Source organism: Embiotoca jacksoni, unplaced genomic scaffold, assembly GCF_022577435.1.
Source record: "Embiotoca jacksoni isolate LCO1_2020_lvr unplaced genomic scaffold, fEmbJac1.0.p SCAF_63, whole genome shotgun sequence".
NCBI classification, from domain to species: domain Eukaryota; kingdom Metazoa; phylum Chordata; class Actinopteri; family Embiotocidae; genus Embiotoca; species Embiotoca jacksoni.
The window spans coordinates 910,987-928,564 of NW_027185418.1; the positions used below are offsets into that span (position 1 = coordinate 910,987).

Consider the following 17,578-nt stretch of genomic DNA (forward strand, 5'->3'; position numbering starts at 1 on the left):
CAGACGACTGGATTTAGTTGTGTTTTTTTTCTCCAAATCAACAAACACGCTCAGGTTGTTTCGGTGCTGATGGAGGCATTACGGCGGCGTACAGTCCACAGCTGCATTTCTTGCACTTCAAACCCAATCAACTTTATTCCTAGACGACGGGGTCAAAATAGAAATAACAGCATTAAAAAAAAGAAAAAAAAAAGAAAGCATAACACAAAAAAATGTAATAATGTAAAAGCTCACAATATTCACCTGCTTTCATAACGTGCAGCGGATTTATGGAACTATATTACCCGAAGCCTCATCTCCGATGTTGTCTACACTCTTCTCTTCTATAACTGCACAACGGTCCGTATCGCTGACACATTACTGAAAACACAGAAGACACCTTGGATGCATTTTTGTATTTTATCGAAGTTTTTAGTTTGACTTTAGACACATTATTATTATTACATATATATAAAGGAAGAAAAAAAAAATCGACTTGAATGTCAAATAAGATGAAAGTTTTCTTCAACAACCTGTTTTTAAAGATGCTGCATGATATTAAGGATTTCACACTCAAACGGCTCAGTTGAAGGTCAAAGCATCCTCAGCGAGTTAAAAAAATATCATGTTTGAATCGCTGTCTTGCCGTTACATCGGGGATTTCGTATATTAAGTTGTGTATGCTGTATTTTAATGTTTTGAGTTTGTACAGATGCTACCTTGGCCAGGTCTCCCTTGTAAAAGAGATTTTGATCTCAATGGAACTTCCTGGTGAAATAAAGGTCAAGTAAAAAAGTATTTTTTTTTTTTTTTTAAAGGCCACTCTCATAAGAAAAAAACAGATTAATATATTATTGCTAAATAAAAAAAACATGTGACTCTCAAGAAATACACTCAGTTGTGGAGAGTTTTTGGTGTAAAGGGGGTTTAAGTTGATAACTATAAAAGCATTGAATACACAAGATGACACGTTGGATGTTTTTCTGTATTTTATTGAAGTTTGCAGTCCGACTTTTAGACACAACGAACCCAGAGTGGTAACAATAAAACCCCAAAAAACTGAACCGTTAAAAAGTAACACATTTTGTTCACAAGTGTTGTAAAATCATGGATGAACTCGTATTAAAATGCAGCAGTGCATTTTAGATCTGTAAACTAAAACTACACTTACAGTTATGTCTCAACTTCCAAATGTTTGGGAATTAAATTGCAGCAACACATTTTGTCTCATCGAAATAAATCGCACAACAAACAACGACGATAGTCTGACAGTTACGTCAAAATGCTGCGAAAACATTTTCAAAAAGGAGCAGAAATCCCTTTAAAAATCCAAATTAAACTTAAAAAACCCCCCCAAAAAACCCATCAGTGTGAATCAATAGCGCTGCTGTGTTGGCAGTGAGGTCAGAAGCGCTCTTTGGGCTCGCTCAATTTGCGTTTCCTGTTGGTGGCCGAGTTGGACGGCGTTTCCTGGCTGTTGGGAAAGTCGTACTGAGAAACCTGAAGACCGGCAGAAGTGGAAAAACACGCGGTTGACATTCAGCAGGTTTTTTTTGTGTAAAATCTCCGACGGACACAAAATCTCCCACTCTGAGAACCAAAGTGATCACGAGTGACTCATCTGTGAAACAAACAAGCATCCTACGCATTTCCCACTTTAGAAGACATCTTTTTTTTTTCTTATGTACGAGTACAGCTGCTTTATCAGCTGAACAAATGGTGACTTATTTTCTTTTCTTTTTTTCCCCCCCGATGAAGTTATGCGTCATGTGTGCACAGCTTTTCCACCCACACCTAAAATTTGGACTTTAAAATTGTCAATACATTTTTCCAGGAAAGGAAACGCTTCTTATTTTAACGAAGAGGTCACGGTCGCATAATGTTGGTCTGACCTCCGTGACTACGTAAGAGCAGTGTTATTAGTCACTCCCCGCATCCACAACTCATACAGTTGTATAATAAATCATTTATATTTAATGAAGAGTCAGTTTCAGAATTAAGAAACGCTTTAAGGAGATTGTTACCATTTTTTCCTTCTTCTTCTTGTTGTTGTTCACAGTCAGGTTTGTCTCCTGATGCGCGCGCACACACACACACACACACACACACACACACACACACACACACACACACACACACACACACACACACAAAAGTACATTCCAGTGTTTAAAGAGGCTACATGAAAAACAACAACAACAAAAAAAAACAGTCTCGTATTTAATAATAATTTAAAAAAAAAGATTAAAAAAAAGATCGCTTAAATAAAAAAATATGCTGCTTCAAAGAAATGTGACTCGTAAAGAACGATTTGGTGTAAACGGGGGGGGGGTTTAAGTTGTCTACCTTTTAAACGTAAGAGGTCTTAAGCGGCTTACTGACCGTAGTGGACTTGATGATCCGTCCACTCCTGGTCCTCTTCAGGTCCAGCTCCATGTTGGCGGTACTCGTCACCATGGTTTCAATCTGACGGGGCGCAGACGGGCCGTAACGTCAGCACCCCATCGGCTGCACTCAAACTGGCCGTCGGCTTCACGCAGAGCCGACAGCCGTCCTGCACTTATGAACTTCTGAGAGGCTCTTTATTATTATTATTATTTTTAAATTCTCAATTACAACCACCAGTGACGCCTCGCGTTGAAAGATACTTGCGCACGTTTCCGCCTGTTTCCAAACAGTCAATCAAAACTAAGAAAACTTAAATTTAACAATGTCACACTAATAATGTTAGTTAATAATGTTACACGAGGGTGTAATATTGCGATTGTACAACAAGTGACCATCTGAATAAAATATGTAATCAAAATGTTTTCATATTGTGGGGAAATTCGCTCTCAAAATACTAAACTTTTTTTGTTGTTGTTAGCGTGATCTCCGTTTCCGTGGCAACGCACGGGGTGTGACTAACGACGGGGAAACAATCAGTCGCGTCAGCAGCGGCGACTCCAACGTATGCAATGTTTTCCACTCCAGGAAGTAGGCTGACCCTTAGCAACGACCCTAGCAACAGAGACGATTTCCGGTCCGTTTTGCTACTTCCGAGAGATCGTTTCTCAAAAATGAATAAAGACGGCGCATAGAAACGCTAAACTGCTCAGCCAGCTCCGTCTGGTTGCAAGCAAGATATCCGCTGGAAAAAAAAAAAAAGATATCGATGTATTTGAAAGATTTTAGCACCGCGTCCCGTGTTAAAAACAAACCGGTCAAACTGGCCGCCGCTGGGATTTAAAGATCATCGGTGGTGTTACGGTACTGCTGCTCGGAGCGACCAAAGAGGACCAAACGGGTGAAAATAAATCGACCTATAACAAGTAAAAAAAACAACAACGTTATGTTGAACTTCACATGAAATTCAATTCCAATTCTAGCAGGGTGTGTCGTCATGGTGATTTGAGCATGTCCCAAATGAACAGTCGACCAATCGGATCGCTGGGTCGGAAACGCTTGTTGGGTAATGCGATTTTAAATGTGGCCAGATGGAGAACGGCAAACAATGTTTGTCCTAAAACTCCATAACAAAAGCCATTCGATTTACTTGCTGTTGAATACTTTCCTTTTGTTTTCATACTTTGACTCCCAGCTGTCGATTTCAACTTAAAACGCATCGAGCTTCAAGAGCATTTAACGGCATTAATGCATTTTAATGTGCGAGTCTTTCCTCCTGCGGTTTTAAACGGTTTTACGCGACGTGTTCGTGACGTGGTGAGCCGAGATGCGCGTCGTCAGCGTGTCCCACGTACCTCCGTGACCTCCTCACGAGTCTTGATCTTCTCATTAACGCTCATCTGGATCTCTTCGATTCATGGAACACAAAGATTTTTTTCACAAAATTCAGATTTTGACGTCACGATGAGTCGCTGATATCGTGTAGGGTCTCTAAATAAAAAAATAAAAACTACTCTCGGTGAATCATGAGGACATCTGTAAGATTTAACAGTGGCTTTAAAGGCTTTGTAAGATGATGACTCTTCAAAATAATGTCTCAGTTAAATACGAGAAACAGAAAATAACATGAACAGGGAAAATAAAAGATTTACACACCTTTAGTCGAATTTCAGCATTAAAACTAAAGTGAGGCCTTCAACACATTTTGTGACGCAATCGTACTTTCTAAGGACTCGATGACACTCTAGTTTACTCTACGGTTCCTGCGATGTTTGAGTTTAAAAACGTAACACTGGCAGCTATTTCCTGTATCGCGAAGGCATCGCGGCACACGAGCGAGGCCTCGCTGAACCCCGGAAGGGGAGTCGTCCCGTCTTATTTACCGGTGTTCTCCGGGTCTTTGTCCTCCTTGTCGGGCTCCTCCGCGTCTCCGGGCGCAGGACTCTAAAAGGTTCAAAAACACACGTTATCTTGGGAACGCCGTGATCGGACAAACGCCAACACGCTGTGACCGCGCACAACAACAACAACAACAACAACACGCAGCTGCCGGTAGCGCGCACCGGCTCTGACGTCTGACCCGCAGCTCCGGCTGCGCAGCTTCGCCATCGACATTTGCATTTTGGAAACCTCTCGGTGCGACAACACGCGGACGCGATCCCGATCTCCGAGGCGTCGGTCGCGTTTTCGGCAAAAGAAGAAATAACCCGGTGTGAATGTGATGATGAATTTGACGATGCGCTGATTTGGCGTGGATGTTAAAAAGGAAACGCAATTTCGTGAAATAATACCGTCGTGTTTAAGAGTTGCAATCTTCGATGACTAATGAATTCACGAATCTGATTTCTAGCCTTTTCGTTTGTATCATGTGGTACTCTCGTGTGAATGAGGTTTCTTTTATTGTTCATACCCTTTAAAGTTGTTGTTTTTTTCTTTCATGTTGAACAAATCGACTGATTGAAGATGTTTTGACAGTAATTCATCGATGTTTGCGTGATTATTTTTGTCCAACAGGCTCGTGTTCAGGTTGAAAGCAGCTGCGAGTGAATCGGATCACGAAGGATTACTTGGGTGAAAAAGCTGAACGTCTGAGTTGTTGGGACTTTGACCTGCGTCAGGACGCCCTCCTCCTCCTCCTCCTCCTCCTCCTCCTCCTCCCCCCTCCACCTTCATCACCCACTTCTCCGTCACACGAACGCTCTCCTCCGCCTGCAGACATTAAGCAACACGCCATAAGTGCTGAACGCAGGTGATTATATGACAGTTAAAGAAAGTCTTCGTACGAAGACCGTTAAGTGTCTCTGTCCCCCGTTCACCTGCTCCAGCCTTCGTCTCTCCGTGGTCATGTCCAGCTTCAGAGAGTGGAACGGGGTGACCACCTCGCCCATGGTCAGTTTGACGGGCTCCTGCTCGAACTCCATGGGGTCGCCGTCGGCCTCCTTGAAGCCCGGCGGCTGGTAGCCCTGAGGGGTGACTGTGAACCGACGCGCAGAGAAACAAACAGTTGAAACGGAGGCAAACCAGAAGGGAACGAGTTCCTACGCGAAGAGGGGGAAAAAGGAAACGTGACGACTCGTGATTCAAATACGCGTAAACAGGCATTAATAACACGCGGTGCGGCTCGTTTCTGAAACCGAACATCTTGAACACTGTAAATCGAAGCGGATTAACCGAAAGAAAGTTTACCGGAAAAATGATTTTGCGGGTCAAACAGGCAACAACAGCAGCCTCAGAGATATCCTAACAAAAACAGACTCGTGGGCAAACATGTAATCCTGTAGGGATGGAAAAATCTATATGATAACATATATAATTTGGCCGTTATTAACAATTAACCGATGAATTAAGAACAAGTAACTAAGAACATTAGTTATCACTAAAATGTTTCATAAATCCTCACAAAGATAAAAGCGGCAGCTTGTAAGAGACTTGAAGAAGTGCAGCTCAAAACATTTGGTTTAAAAAAAGAAAAAAATCAATATGGTCATTGATATATGAAACACGTTCAAAGCTTTAAAAATATGACCCTTTTTTAATTCTTTGACGACCCCTCCACCTGGTCGCTGTCTCTGGTTTCCTCTTCCTGGCAGATCAGACGACAAGCTGTGACATTCCTATTTGTTCCATTAATCTTTTGTTATATTATGCGATGCAACTTTTGTTGTTGTAAAATTACTTTTTTTTAGCTGCCCTCACATTTGTTTCCAAGCGTTAACCGTCCCGGGGCTGAAAGAATGAAACGAATGCTCCGAAGCGCCAAAAAACTGCAGTTCCACGAATGGCCACTTGGGGCTGGTTTCAAAAACGCTTTCAAACCCAATGAGATTCTCATGTTAAAATCACCAACTTCACAGCAAATAAACATGTTTACAGCCCGATACATAAAACAGCTAATCTCTCCATTCATGACAACCAAATAGAAGTGAATTTTTTTATATACCTCACTTGTTTTAAAAAAAATCGAAATCTCGCTGTGTGTGTGTGTCTCACCGTCATCGTAGTAGGCCAGCTTCATGTTGAGGCAGACGTTTTCAGGGAGCGGGCCCAGGTTCTGCATCAGCGTGTAGAGCTTTCTCACCAGCAGGATGCTGGCTTTCTTCGTGTTCCCGCACGACATCGATGACACCTTGCTCTTGTTGCTGATGAAGAAGAAGGACAGGACAAAAAAAATGAACACAAACAAATCAGTGCGATGAAGTTGAAGTCAAGCAGGTTTTTTTTTTTTTTTTTTTTAACTATATGTTGTTGCAGCGGTGGCCGAAGCTGCTCCACTCGTTTCAGAATTAAGCCGAGGTCAGCGCATCTGTAGCGTGCAACAACTTGCAAACGATTTCCTACGCAGCGTACTCAGACCGGACTACAGTGTTGCTGCAATTATAAAGTACTTGTGAAGGCTGGCGAATCCTTAATTAACACATTTTACATGGGAAAAAACAAAAAAAATCAGTCAGGATGGTAAAGTTTTATATTATTTTATATGAAACATGCAATGTTGACAGCTGAAAAAAAAAGTGTATTAAATGTGCCAGAGAAATGTGGATTTTCTTTCTTTTTTTTTTTTTTACATACATACATTTTTACGCATAACAAAGTAAATATGTCATCAGGTTGAAGTGTTTCAACTCATATTAAAGTCTGATTTAGCTTCTCTTAGTTTCCATACTTCACCAGAGTTCCAGCTATGGAGCAAATTTGTGAGAAATAAAAGTATTTACTTCAAACATCGAATGAATAACAGACAGAAAATCAAGTTACGTCATCGTGTAAGATAGATAGATAGATAGATAGTTACTTTATTAATCCCCAAGGGGAATTTTTTTTTTGCTACAGCAGCATTATAGGGACAGGAAGCAATAAAACAACAGTAAAAAATATTAAATATAAAAATGCACAGTATATACAATAAATAGAATAAAATAAAATAGAATAATTAAATTGAATGAAAACTAACTAAACAATAATGCAGTTTTTTATTTTTATTTAAACAAACAAGAAAAACAGACAACGGTGTTATTGTTGTGTGATGGATAAGCCAACTTTAAAGCATGAAAAACATCCCACCTTTCAAAATCCATTCGCGCCCCTTTCGCAGTGTACTGGATCTTAAACTGGTAACACTCAGTCACCTTCTGAAAAGAGATGATGCCAGATATTAGTACAATATCTGAGCATTTATCAACGTTAACACTGGCAAGAAGAAGAAAACCTAGAGATTACCAGGGGGTTCTCTGGGTCTGTATAAATCTGGAAAAAAAAAAAGGGGGGGGGGTCAGATAGACAAATGTCAGCACCATCAATATTTGGGGATTTCTTAAGGCCTTAAATAGGAAAATAAAAAGCCTTATCTCAAAACACTCAAGGAGTCACTTTTCCAAGCACCCTGATGCGTTCAATTCAGTTCAAACATTCAATATTCAAGACTGAAAAAAGAAGATGAATAAAATACTCACAGACATGATGACTATCCGTAGCTGGTGGGAAAAGAAAACAACAATAATTTTGGACATATTTAGTTGCAATAAGACAAAATACATGTGAACAAAGAATCCAGTATTTATTTATCTCGTCTAATTCATCACTTCTGACTGATGGAAGAGGTTAAATGTGATACTGACATATTTCTTCTCGATGGCGTCGAAGCATCCCTGCATCCTGGAAGAAATAAAAACGACATGTTCCCACATACACTGATGTCAGTGCTCACGCCAGTACGCCCTGAATCATCATCACATACTGAACATAGCCAAGTGCTCTGGCGTCTATGTGTGTATACTTTTGTATATGTGTGATTTCACATTATCTGAGACGTAAACTCTTTAAAGCACGGAGATATGACACCGGTCCAAAAAAAAAAAAAAAAAAAGAAGAAGAAGAAGGAAACACATTATTTCCACAAAAAAAACAAACAAACAAAAAAAACACTGAAATGACAACAGGATTAATTCTGAAATGATTTGCCAACTGAAAAATAAATAATAACAACTGATATTTGACTCTGTCATCGTCACTCAGCTCAATCCAGTTTGTGAGACCGGGTGTTATTTACCACTTAAGAATCTGAATGGACCCGGGACAGTTGGGGTCCTCTTTGAGGATCATCACTTGCTGATCTGCGAGAGAAAAGAAAAAGGAAGACCCTTATTATATCTATGTCTAAATAAATATGACACGGTATCCGCTCTATATGCAAATCTAACCTTCCACATATTTGCTCCCGTAGGCCTTCCCGGGGAAAATACCCCGCAGGTACGTGATGCCGGACACGGCGATGGCCAGCAGCTTCTTTACCACAACCAGGGACTGCTGCTCTGTGACGACCTGATTGGGCGACAGCTGAGCCTCCTGTGTGAGTGAAAGGAACAAATAAATTATCTGTGAAACAAACCTACGAATTATTATTATTATTATTATTTTAATCTCAAAGTGTAGAATATGATGAATATACAGCGTATTGATGTTCAATCTAAATTTGAGAAACTATATTAAAGCTGCAATATCAATTAAAGTGAAGTATGATAAATAAAAATGGAAAAACTGAAAAGTATATTTTATATATATATATATATATATAAAATTTGACTGTAAAATGTGTATTGGCCTCGTAGCTAAATGGCGGGCATCAAGAAACGATGAATTAACATGAGCCACTCAGGTTAGTGTCATTTTACCTGAGAAGTTCTCACTTGTTGTAGACATGCCATGACTTTGGTGAAGAAAAAAAAAAATGAAAAGCTGTTAAGAATAAAGATAAATAATATGAGGAGGGAGGAAGCAGCTACAACGCTAATCAAAGCTAATTATTCTGTTAACTGCCAAAATAATTTCTCCTTTACAAAACCTTAAACTGTCCCTCGTCTCGCCTTTTTTGTACTTAGCAATAATAAAAGTACATTTAACCACAAGAATACAGTAAAAAAAACAAAATCGTTTTTTTTTTTTTGGTTTTTTTTTTTTTTTTTTTAAACAAAGATCTGAAAGCTAACCTTTAGCCACACCAGCCGTCCCGCTAACTTGTTTGATTGATGGGTGCAGCGTGACCAGGCAGGAGCCAATCAGGAAGCGGGGGAGCCACCGGAAGATATAAATTTAAAAAAAAAAAAAAAAAAAAAAAAAAAAAAAAAAAAAAAAAGTGACAAAACGGCCGGGAATCCTCGTTAAACCTTTTTTTTTTTTTTTTTTTTTTTTTTTTTTAATGTGTTCACGAATCACTGTTACACAGCATATATTAAATTAAAAACCAACATGTACCATCGATTATATATCTTTTGTGTCGATGCAGCGCCAGTCTTCATTTCGTACAAGCCAATTGGGCGGATTTTGCCGTCAATCACGGCGAGCGGCGCGGTTAACGGCGTCCTATTGGCTCTTCGCGGAGCAGTGCCGCGCCTCCGTTTGGCTGCTGCACACGTCAATTGCGAGTAGACCCGCCCTTCCTCCGATGGTGACGTCACATCTCGTTACGCCATTTTTGTTGGGGAGCAGTCGCGTTCACGGGAGCAGGATTAGACTCGGCGCAGGTACACAAAACGGTACCTCGTAAAACCCTCGCTTCGGGTTGTCTGACAAACGGGACACCTGCTTCTGTCCGCCACGCTCAACGCGATGTCGTCGGAAAACCTGGACTCGGACACTCAACCGGACTACGAGGACGAAAAACAGGTGGGTTTCCCCCGACTGGCTCGTCTTTGGTTGTTGTTAGCTAACCGCCGAACGTCGCTAGCTTTGAAGTGGCTAACAACCAGTTAGCACAAGTGAAGTGTTTTTGTTTTTTTTTTGCAAACACGCTTTCAAGCGCTGCACCCCCCCCCCCCCCCCTAAAAAAAAAAAAAAAAAAAAAAAGGGAGGACTCCCCCTCCCTCCCTCCCTCCTGGAAGAAAGCGCATCGGGAAAGAGGGAGCTCGTTCGGTATTGTGGTTGAAGTTGCAGCCCGTCCGAGACCATACGGAGCACCTTGCCTGTTGTGTCATTGGCTGGCGAGTCCACCGCAGCTCGGGCCTCATTGGTCTGTAGTGGGAGGAGGAGGAGGAGGGGGGGGGGGACAGAGAGACAGAGAGGGGGGGGGGGGGGGTATGTCTCTAAATAAAGACGTAACTCGTTGATTTTTTAACTCCGTGCAACTTGGATCTAAGAGAAGACACCTGTTCTAAAACGTCCCCCCCCCCCCCCCCCCCCCAAAAAAAAAGCACTTTTCTTCGCCCTGATGTTTTGTCCAAATGTCCCCGACGGGGGGACAAAACCAACCGCAGCGTCTTTTACCGCATTTTTTTCCACGCAACGGCGAGAACCGCAGCAGCGATGCACAAACACTGTGTCTGTGGTTTTGACTTGCTTTTTGTCAACGATGACAAAACTTACGTTTGTTTACCGGAGGTTGAGCGCACACACAAAAACAACAACAACAACAAAAGATGTGACATTTAAAGACCGTATATTATATTTACCAGCTCTACAATCATCACGTTGTAAAGTGTACAAATTGTAGAAATGTTACTCGGTTGTTGGTTTGTTTTGATCATTCAGACAATGTGAAATCTTTTATTAAAAAAAAAAAAAAAAAAAAAAAATCTACATAAAGCTCGCGCCCGTTGCGAGGTTGAAATTCAGGCTTTCTGTCGACGAACCGGTTGGTTTCTCACGGCGCAATACTAGAATACACTGAAACTACGCGCTCCGCCCGCGTGACGCGCAAACTCCACCTCCGACGTTTCGGCGACACGAAAACGGCACCGCGCTTCGCCCGGACGGACGGACGGACGCGTTTGTTCCAGCCGGGCTCGAATCGGGATTTCTGAAAATCGCAGCACGGCTCCGTTGGGATTCTGCGGTTTCTCTGCAACGGGACCCGAACGTAGTCGCTCATAAATTTCTCGTCGTGGACCCAAGTGAATCGGCACACTGTGAGCCACACGTCCCCACCACCACCACCCCATCCTCCTCCTCCTCCTCCTGAGGGAATCTGTTCATCGGCTTCTGTGTCCTGAGTCACATTTTGTCCCCGCCCCAGCAAGCTTTACAAGGCTGAGTGTCCTATCTTGCCTGCACGGTGGAAGTAGGTCTGCGACTGTGCGCTGCTTCTCCCCAGGTACGCAAGGCGAGGAGCGCGCAAATGGCCTCCGGAGTTTGTCCGCTGTCGTTTCACGTGCACTTTACAACTATTTCCTGTTGTGTTTAGTTTTTTTTTGTTTTTAAATCGAACAAGTCAAAACCACCTCGATTCACACTGCACACGAGGCGGTGGCCCCAATCAGAGGCCTCCCTCCACTTCTACCTGACGGCGACCGGAGCGACGGTTATCTGACCAGTTTGGCCGGTATTTGTCAGCGGCAACAGCATAAATACTTGCATTGTCTACACCAGGTGTCACCTTAGCTTCAGTAAACCCCACCCGGTGTTGTAGGCGCTTGGCAAAGCACCGTCGGGTCACAGCCGTCTCCGCTGAGGAATTCGTCGTCGCTACGCAGATTTGCTAACGGGGCTTTTTATTGACTTCATTTGAGTTCATTCTTCCGTGACGAGCTTCCATCTTTAATTGATGCACACACGATGTTCTTGCGCCGAAATCCTCGTGGGTATCATTTCAAATTGGGGCTAAAGTTGTTCGCCGTCAGCGTGCGCTTCTATAAATCCTTCGGGCTTCCTTGTTTGTACCAAGCGTCGCCGCCGTCGTCGTCTTCAGCTGTTTCCTGTCAGGCACGGCGGCGATATGAGAGACGGTAACAGGAGAACATTCGTGCTGCGACTCACGGCCGTCGTGAAGTATCTTCACTTTCCACCAGTCATTGTCACACTTTATTCATATTTTTTTTTTTTTTGCCCACTTCACAGCACTTGAGGATTTTCAGGAGTAATTTCAGAGTGAATTGCAGCGACCTCGCGCTCCACCAGAGATCTTTTTTTTACTGCTCTAACTGGTGTTTTTTTTTTTTTTTTTTTTTTTTTGTAGAAGCAGCAGAATTGTTGGAATTGCAGGGCGACCATAAATGAGCGCCTGTCACCATAATCAGCTGTTCCAGTCGTGCTCAAAACCTCTTCCTCCACCCCACCTCCCCCCGAAGCTGTATCGGCCGACTGCTTTTTAAAAAAAAAAAAAAATTGTTTTTAATGCAAAACAAGACCGCTGAAGTCCGTCTTGGGTTCTTGTCTCCGCAGGACTCCCAGGAGAAGAATGCCAACCCGGTGAAAGTAGAGGAGGCCAAGCTGAAGGCCAAGTACCCCGGCCTGGGCCAGAAGCCCGGTGGCTCAGACTTCCTGATGAAGAGACTACAGAAAGGGGTAGGCTTTGTCCACACAGTCAGGGACCGTGGAGAGAGAGAGAGAGAGAGAGACGGGATTGTGTCTCATTAAAAAAAAAAAAAGTGACAGATTTGATGCCCAAAAAAAAAATCAACACCTGGACTAAATTGAGAAAGTTATTGCAGCTGTCTGGTTGAGCTGATGTTTGTATGAGGGTCAATCAAGCCCAAATGCATCGCTGCCACTGAAAGGTTAACTGGACAAATCAGGAGCGGACAACGTACCCTGCGGCCTTTTACCGTGTTTCCAAATGACACGCTTCCACCGGCGCACCAGTAAATAGTGCTCTCGCATGTCAGGACTCTTAACGCGTGTCGTGCAGCAATTCTGCCGTTCCGCACCGAACGGAAATGAACGCATCACCTGCGCGTCTGCAGCTTTCACGATTTTATCCAGAAAATAAGGCGTTTTTTTTGTGTTTAACACACTGATGGCTTCTGTCCCGCAGCAGTCAGTAAACGCTTTCGTGCGGTTGTTCAGGAACAACCTGCCGCCTTCCTATGACGCCTTAATTTGAAAAAAAAATCTTTATGTCGGTGGCCCCGCCCCCTTTCCGTTTTACACCTCTTTTTTTTTGGTGGGGGGGGGGGGGGGGGTTGAGTGCATCATCCTGGCAGTCGTAGCGCACTGCAATGGTTCTGTACTCTTAATTTTTGGGGGACAAAATGTTTTCACTCATCAAAGAAAATAATTGATGAAACGTTAACGGGCACCTCACAGCTAAAGAGCAAAAAAAAAAAAAAAAAAAATTGGTCTCGTTTGGGTTTCCGTCCATCCGTGCTACAAGGTTAAATCCGCTGAAGCGGAGAGGAAAAAACAAAAAACAAAAACACATTTCTCCACCGACCAAACCTCAGCAGACCAGAGTGCAGCGCGGCTACATCGGTCGCATGTCAAATCCAGCCGGTACTTTTTAATTTGTATTTTGAACAGCAGGGCAGAGCACCCTGAGGGCAGCTCTCTCTCTCTCTCTCTCTCGCTCTCTCTCTCTCTCCATCCAACTTTCTCCCGACAGTAAAAAAAAAAAAAACAACAACAACAACAAAAAACCCAATTGTTGCTCTCTCCACCTACACGAGAACTTCCACCACTGAAGGTTGTTGAAAGTCATTCTGGGAAACGTGGGAAATCACTGGCTCGGGAGTGGGAGTAGCCGAGGAGGCAGGCTGAGGGAAAAGCCCCCCGCCCCCCCAAAAAAGGGAAGAAATTGCAGTACTTCAGTCAAAATCTTTGTATTTGAGAGGCACTGTTATGTGGTGGCTGTTACCACAAGTACACCTTGTGGGTCAGCAGTGTCTCGGCCTGTCACAATTATCATTACGTGTAGATTAAACTCATAGAAATGTCGTTTTTTTTTTTTTTTTTTTTTTTTTTTTTTGTCATTATTTCCCAGATCATTTTCAGCCGTTCGGCGTTCGACCCCGCCGCTCCTTTTATGACGTCATCTCCTCGCGATCCCGTTCTCCTGCCCCGAGTAGGACAAATTAGCGGCAACCGTAGTATATTGTTTATCTGGATTATCGACTCCTGTCGCTTGTCAGAAATGTCTTTTGTATGTTTCAGTAAGGCTGAATAACGAAGCTTAAATGCTTTCTTATGATAATAGTTGCTGTTTATATATTGGTATATACAACAGGTAGTTATTTATTTCGTATCCTAATAAGCCGTGAGCCCTAAAAGGCAAACGGAAACGTTTGCTTGTACGTTTCAATGTTCGAAGCCAATAAATGGCTCTTTTTTTTTTTTTTTTTTTTTTTATAAATGAAAAGCAGCATCAGTTGCACCGAGCAATAACTCCTTAATTATTATTATTTTTTTTTTACTTTCCATATGTGCGTGTAAATCTTTGCTTTAACTGAGGTGGATGTTTCCGTTCGACGGAGAGGAAAAAAAAAAAAAAAAAAAACGCCGCGTGGTTTTCGTCTCTAGGCTCGATTTTTGAAGTCGTCTTTTCTCCTCACGCAGCAAAAGTATTTCGACTCGGGCGATTACAACATGGCCAAGGCCAAGATGAAGAACAAGCAGCTTCCTGTGGCGGGACCCGACAAGAACCTCGTGACCGGCGACCACATCCCCACGCCGCAGGATCTGCCCCAGAGGAAGTCGTCCTTGGTGACCAGCAAGCTCGCCGGCTAGCCCGGCAAACGTCCCCCGCGCCTCCACGTTCGCCTGTGCCCATCCCTCCCCCCGCCCCCTTTCCAAATATGCCCCCGCCTCCCCCACTCATCCCTTTTCATCTCCCCTGGCACCACTGGCTTTAACATATCGGGCAGAGTTGTAAAAAAAAAACAACCCACAAAAAACAAATAAGTTCTCCAATTTGCTTGTTATGTGGGGGGGGGGGGGGGGTCACGCGGACCTTCTCCCGCCTTCTCTACCGCACACAGTTCTGCCCCCCCCCCTCCTCTCTCCTCCTGGCACACTGCTCTTACCCCCCACCCCCCTTCCCACCCCCCTCCTTTACATCTTGGTTTTTCAGTGTTCCAAGATGCATTACAGTAGGTGTGTGTCGTCGGGGTGGGGGGGGTGTGTGTGTGTGGGGGGGGGTGAGTTAATGCACTTTGTAATCTGTATAGTATGTTTTATTTTTATTTTTTTTTGGGGGGGGGGGGGGGGGGATAGGGGGGGGCTTCCTGAATTACACCAAAACGATGTGTGCTAAAGGGAGTCAGGAACCGTGATCGCAGCGTGTTCGTTGATCTTCACGTTCCCCCTTTCTTACGCTGGTGGCTGGGAGTGTGTGTGCGTGTGCGTGTGTGTGTGGAAGATGTATGTGAATGATTGCTTGCATACCAAATCTGTAGGGTTATTTTGTTTTTGGTCAAAATGTAAACCGAACGTCACGCTGCTGCCGCTCAGCCAAACGGGGATTTTATTTGTATTTTTTTTTTTCTTTTTTCACCTCCTCTCTCTCTGCTCATGTTGCTTTCATTTCTTACTCCCTTTGCTCCTGTTCTCTCTTAAATATGCTGCATGATCGTAACATGTAACAACAACAACAACAACAACTAGAAAAACAAAAGAAAGAAATCCAACATGTCGGAGCGTCCGCTTTAGCGGGTTAAGAAGCGTCGTAAGAAAACACCCGAATGCCCCCCCCTCCCCACCACACCCCATCCCCCCCACCCCCGAAACGTCCACAGTCACACGTCCTTCCCCTTCCATCCTTCTTGCTGTCCTGACAATCCACGTAGACGCGCTCCCGCTGAGTATATCCTCGTGTTTTATTTGATTTATTTTTTTTTTTTTTAAAGGGGCCGGGTGAACCCCGCCGGTCTCCGAGCTCAGCCTCAGTTCGAGTCGAGAGCCTAAAAACGTTTTGCGGGAGGATAAGGTGCACCCCTTCGTAGAGTACACGCTTCTGTAAATAATACTCAAAACAAGCACGCGGTTTTGCGATCGGCTCGGAGGACCGGACCAGCCAGCACGCCTCGAGACAAACGCTAAATCAACTCGCTCCGAAATTACATCCCCGGGAATTTTCTGGCTTCGCTTTTTAACAACCGAGCCAAAAAATAGAAAAAAAACGCACACTTGCAGCCGTCCGGCTGTCGCGAGGTTGTCGTGGTGTCCGGCTCACATTGCGAGACCTGCAGCCACGAAGCCCATCCGGCTCGGAGATGTGACGAGTGACGTGACCGTGCAGATATTGAATTTCTTTCTTTTTTTTTTTTTTTTTTTTTTTTTTTTTTACTTTCCTGCCCATCTTAGATCCAAAATGCTGCTAAAGGTTTGCTGAAGACAACCACATAAAAGGCCCCATCGAGAAGACAAAAAGGAAACCGCGGCCTTCGTAGTTAACGGCACACGTGCATTAAAAAAAAAGTTCTTTTTTTTTTTTCATTTATTTATTTTTTTGTTAGACATTTTGGGACCGACCAAAAGAATGACTTTTTTTTTTAAATTTTTTTTTATTTCTGACGTTGATTTCTAACTTTCAGAATTAATATATCGCAGTCGGACGCAGCGGGTTCCCTCGACGTTCCAACCCTCAATCGCTGCGGTTCACATTATCAAACACTAAACTCGGTAAAACAAAACAAAAACAAACAAAAAAAGGGAATTCTACTTCTTCTCTAATAAAAAAACAACAACAACAACACTCTTTTGAGCTGGAGTATCGTCCTAATTCTACGACCTCGTTAAGTTTTTTTCTTCTTCTTCTTCTTCTTCTTCCCAAACCGGCAGACTACACGGACTGATCTTTGATCTCAGGGGGGCGTTCAAGAGGGGGTTAAAACAGCGGGCGCTCCGAAGAGCATGAAGTGGGACACCGGAGCGTCTTGCGGGAACGCTCGCTCCCGAACGCTTGGCAGAGCAGGGCGAGACCCGATTTTATAACGCACGGGGCGGAGGCAGAGGGGGGGTGGGGGGGGGGCAAAGTACGTGCATGTCCCACCTGTTACTATGGTTCAAACCTCCTTTAAGAAAAAAAAAAAAAAAAAAAAGAAGAAGAAAAACAGGTCAACGGAGCGATCACCAAAAAAAAAACAAAGACATCTCCGGCCTTTGAATGTGCGCCCTCTCACGCATTCGAGGAAATCCGAACCGGACGCCGGCGCTCGGCCGAGAATCGGCGCGTTTTTACTACTTCAGGGAAACCTTCACATAAAACGCACACTCCACCGACGTAGGCTTAGGTGCTTAGGTGACGGGGGTGGGGGGGAGGGAGGGAGGGAGGGAGGGAGGGAGGCGCATGCAACCATCACATCCTCAACCTCACTTGTTGTTTTTTGTTTTTTTTTTGTTTTGCATCGAGACTTTAAAAAAAAGAAAAACAACAACAACAACAACAAAAAACGTGTCAAATTTGCAGTTGGGCGAAAGAGAAGCGACGTGTACGTGTATCTTCGCTCGTCTACGGTGTTGTATGAATGCGCTGCTCGTTCCAGCTGTTGTAAATAGACTTCCGACAGGAATT

At 43.6% G+C, this 17,578-nt stretch overlaps 2 protein-coding genes across 2 annotated transcripts; one reads left to right on the top strand and one right to left on the bottom strand.

Annotated features, from left to right (window-relative positions):
* Window positions 1-955: 955 nt before the first annotated feature.
* hormad1 (HORMA domain containing 1) lies at window positions 956-9,778 on the bottom strand. The gene is made up of 18 exons (XM_069174948.1): window positions 9,613-9,778; window positions 9,348-9,374; window positions 9,033-9,096; window positions 8,562-8,706; window positions 8,411-8,474; window positions 7,980-8,016; window positions 7,815-7,835; window positions 7,582-7,608; window positions 7,426-7,493; window positions 6,355-6,503; window positions 5,181-5,338; window positions 5,023-5,073; window positions 4,932-4,973; window positions 4,248-4,308; window positions 3,720-3,772; window positions 2,362-2,445; window positions 2,004-2,051; window positions 956-1,479 (listed from the first exon to the last, which is right to left on the bottom strand). Exons 3-18 carry the CDS (start codon window positions 9,063-9,065, stop codon window positions 1,384-1,386), a joined length of 1,137 nt encoding a protein of 378 aa, XP_069031049.1. The 5' UTR covers window positions 9,066-9,096; window positions 9,348-9,374; window positions 9,613-9,778; the 3' UTR covers window positions 956-1,383.
* Window positions 9,779-9,938: 160 nt separating this feature from the next.
* Window positions 9,939-17,295, top strand: ensab (endosulfine alpha b). The gene is made up of 3 exons (XM_069174973.1): window positions 9,939-10,023; window positions 12,514-12,636; window positions 14,623-17,295. Exons 1-3 carry the CDS (start codon window positions 9,967-9,969, stop codon window positions 14,791-14,793), a joined length of 351 nt encoding a protein of 116 aa, XP_069031074.1. The 5' UTR covers window positions 9,939-9,966; the 3' UTR covers window positions 14,794-17,295.
* The last annotated feature ends 283 nt before the right edge of the window (window positions 17,296-17,578 follow it).

Bases quoted from the DNA above. Each gene is read 5' to 3' on its own strand.
- ensab (XM_069174973.1), top strand. From the start codon at position 9,967: ATGTCGTCGGAAAACCTGGACTCGGACACTCAACCGGACTACGAGGAC. The intron at 10,024-12,513 runs GTGGGTTTCCCC...TTGTCTCCGCAG, and splicing joins ACTACGAGGACGAAAAACAG to GACTCCCAGGAGAAGAATGC. The intron at 12,637-14,622 runs GTAGGCTTTGTC...CTCCTCACGCAG, and splicing joins TGAAGAGACTACAGAAAGGG to CAAAAGTATTTCGACTCGGG.
- hormad1 (XM_069174948.1), bottom strand. From the start codon at position 9,065: ATGGCATGTCTACAACAAGTGAGAACTTCTCAG. The intron at 8,475-8,561 runs GTTAGATTTGCA...TTTCTCTCGCAG, and splicing joins CGGGAGCAAATATGTGGAAG to ATCAGCAAGTGATGATCCTC. The intron at 7,494-7,581 runs GTAATCTCTAGG...ATCTCTTTTCAG, and splicing joins CAGACCCAGAGAACCCCCTG to AAGGTGACTGAGTGTTACCA.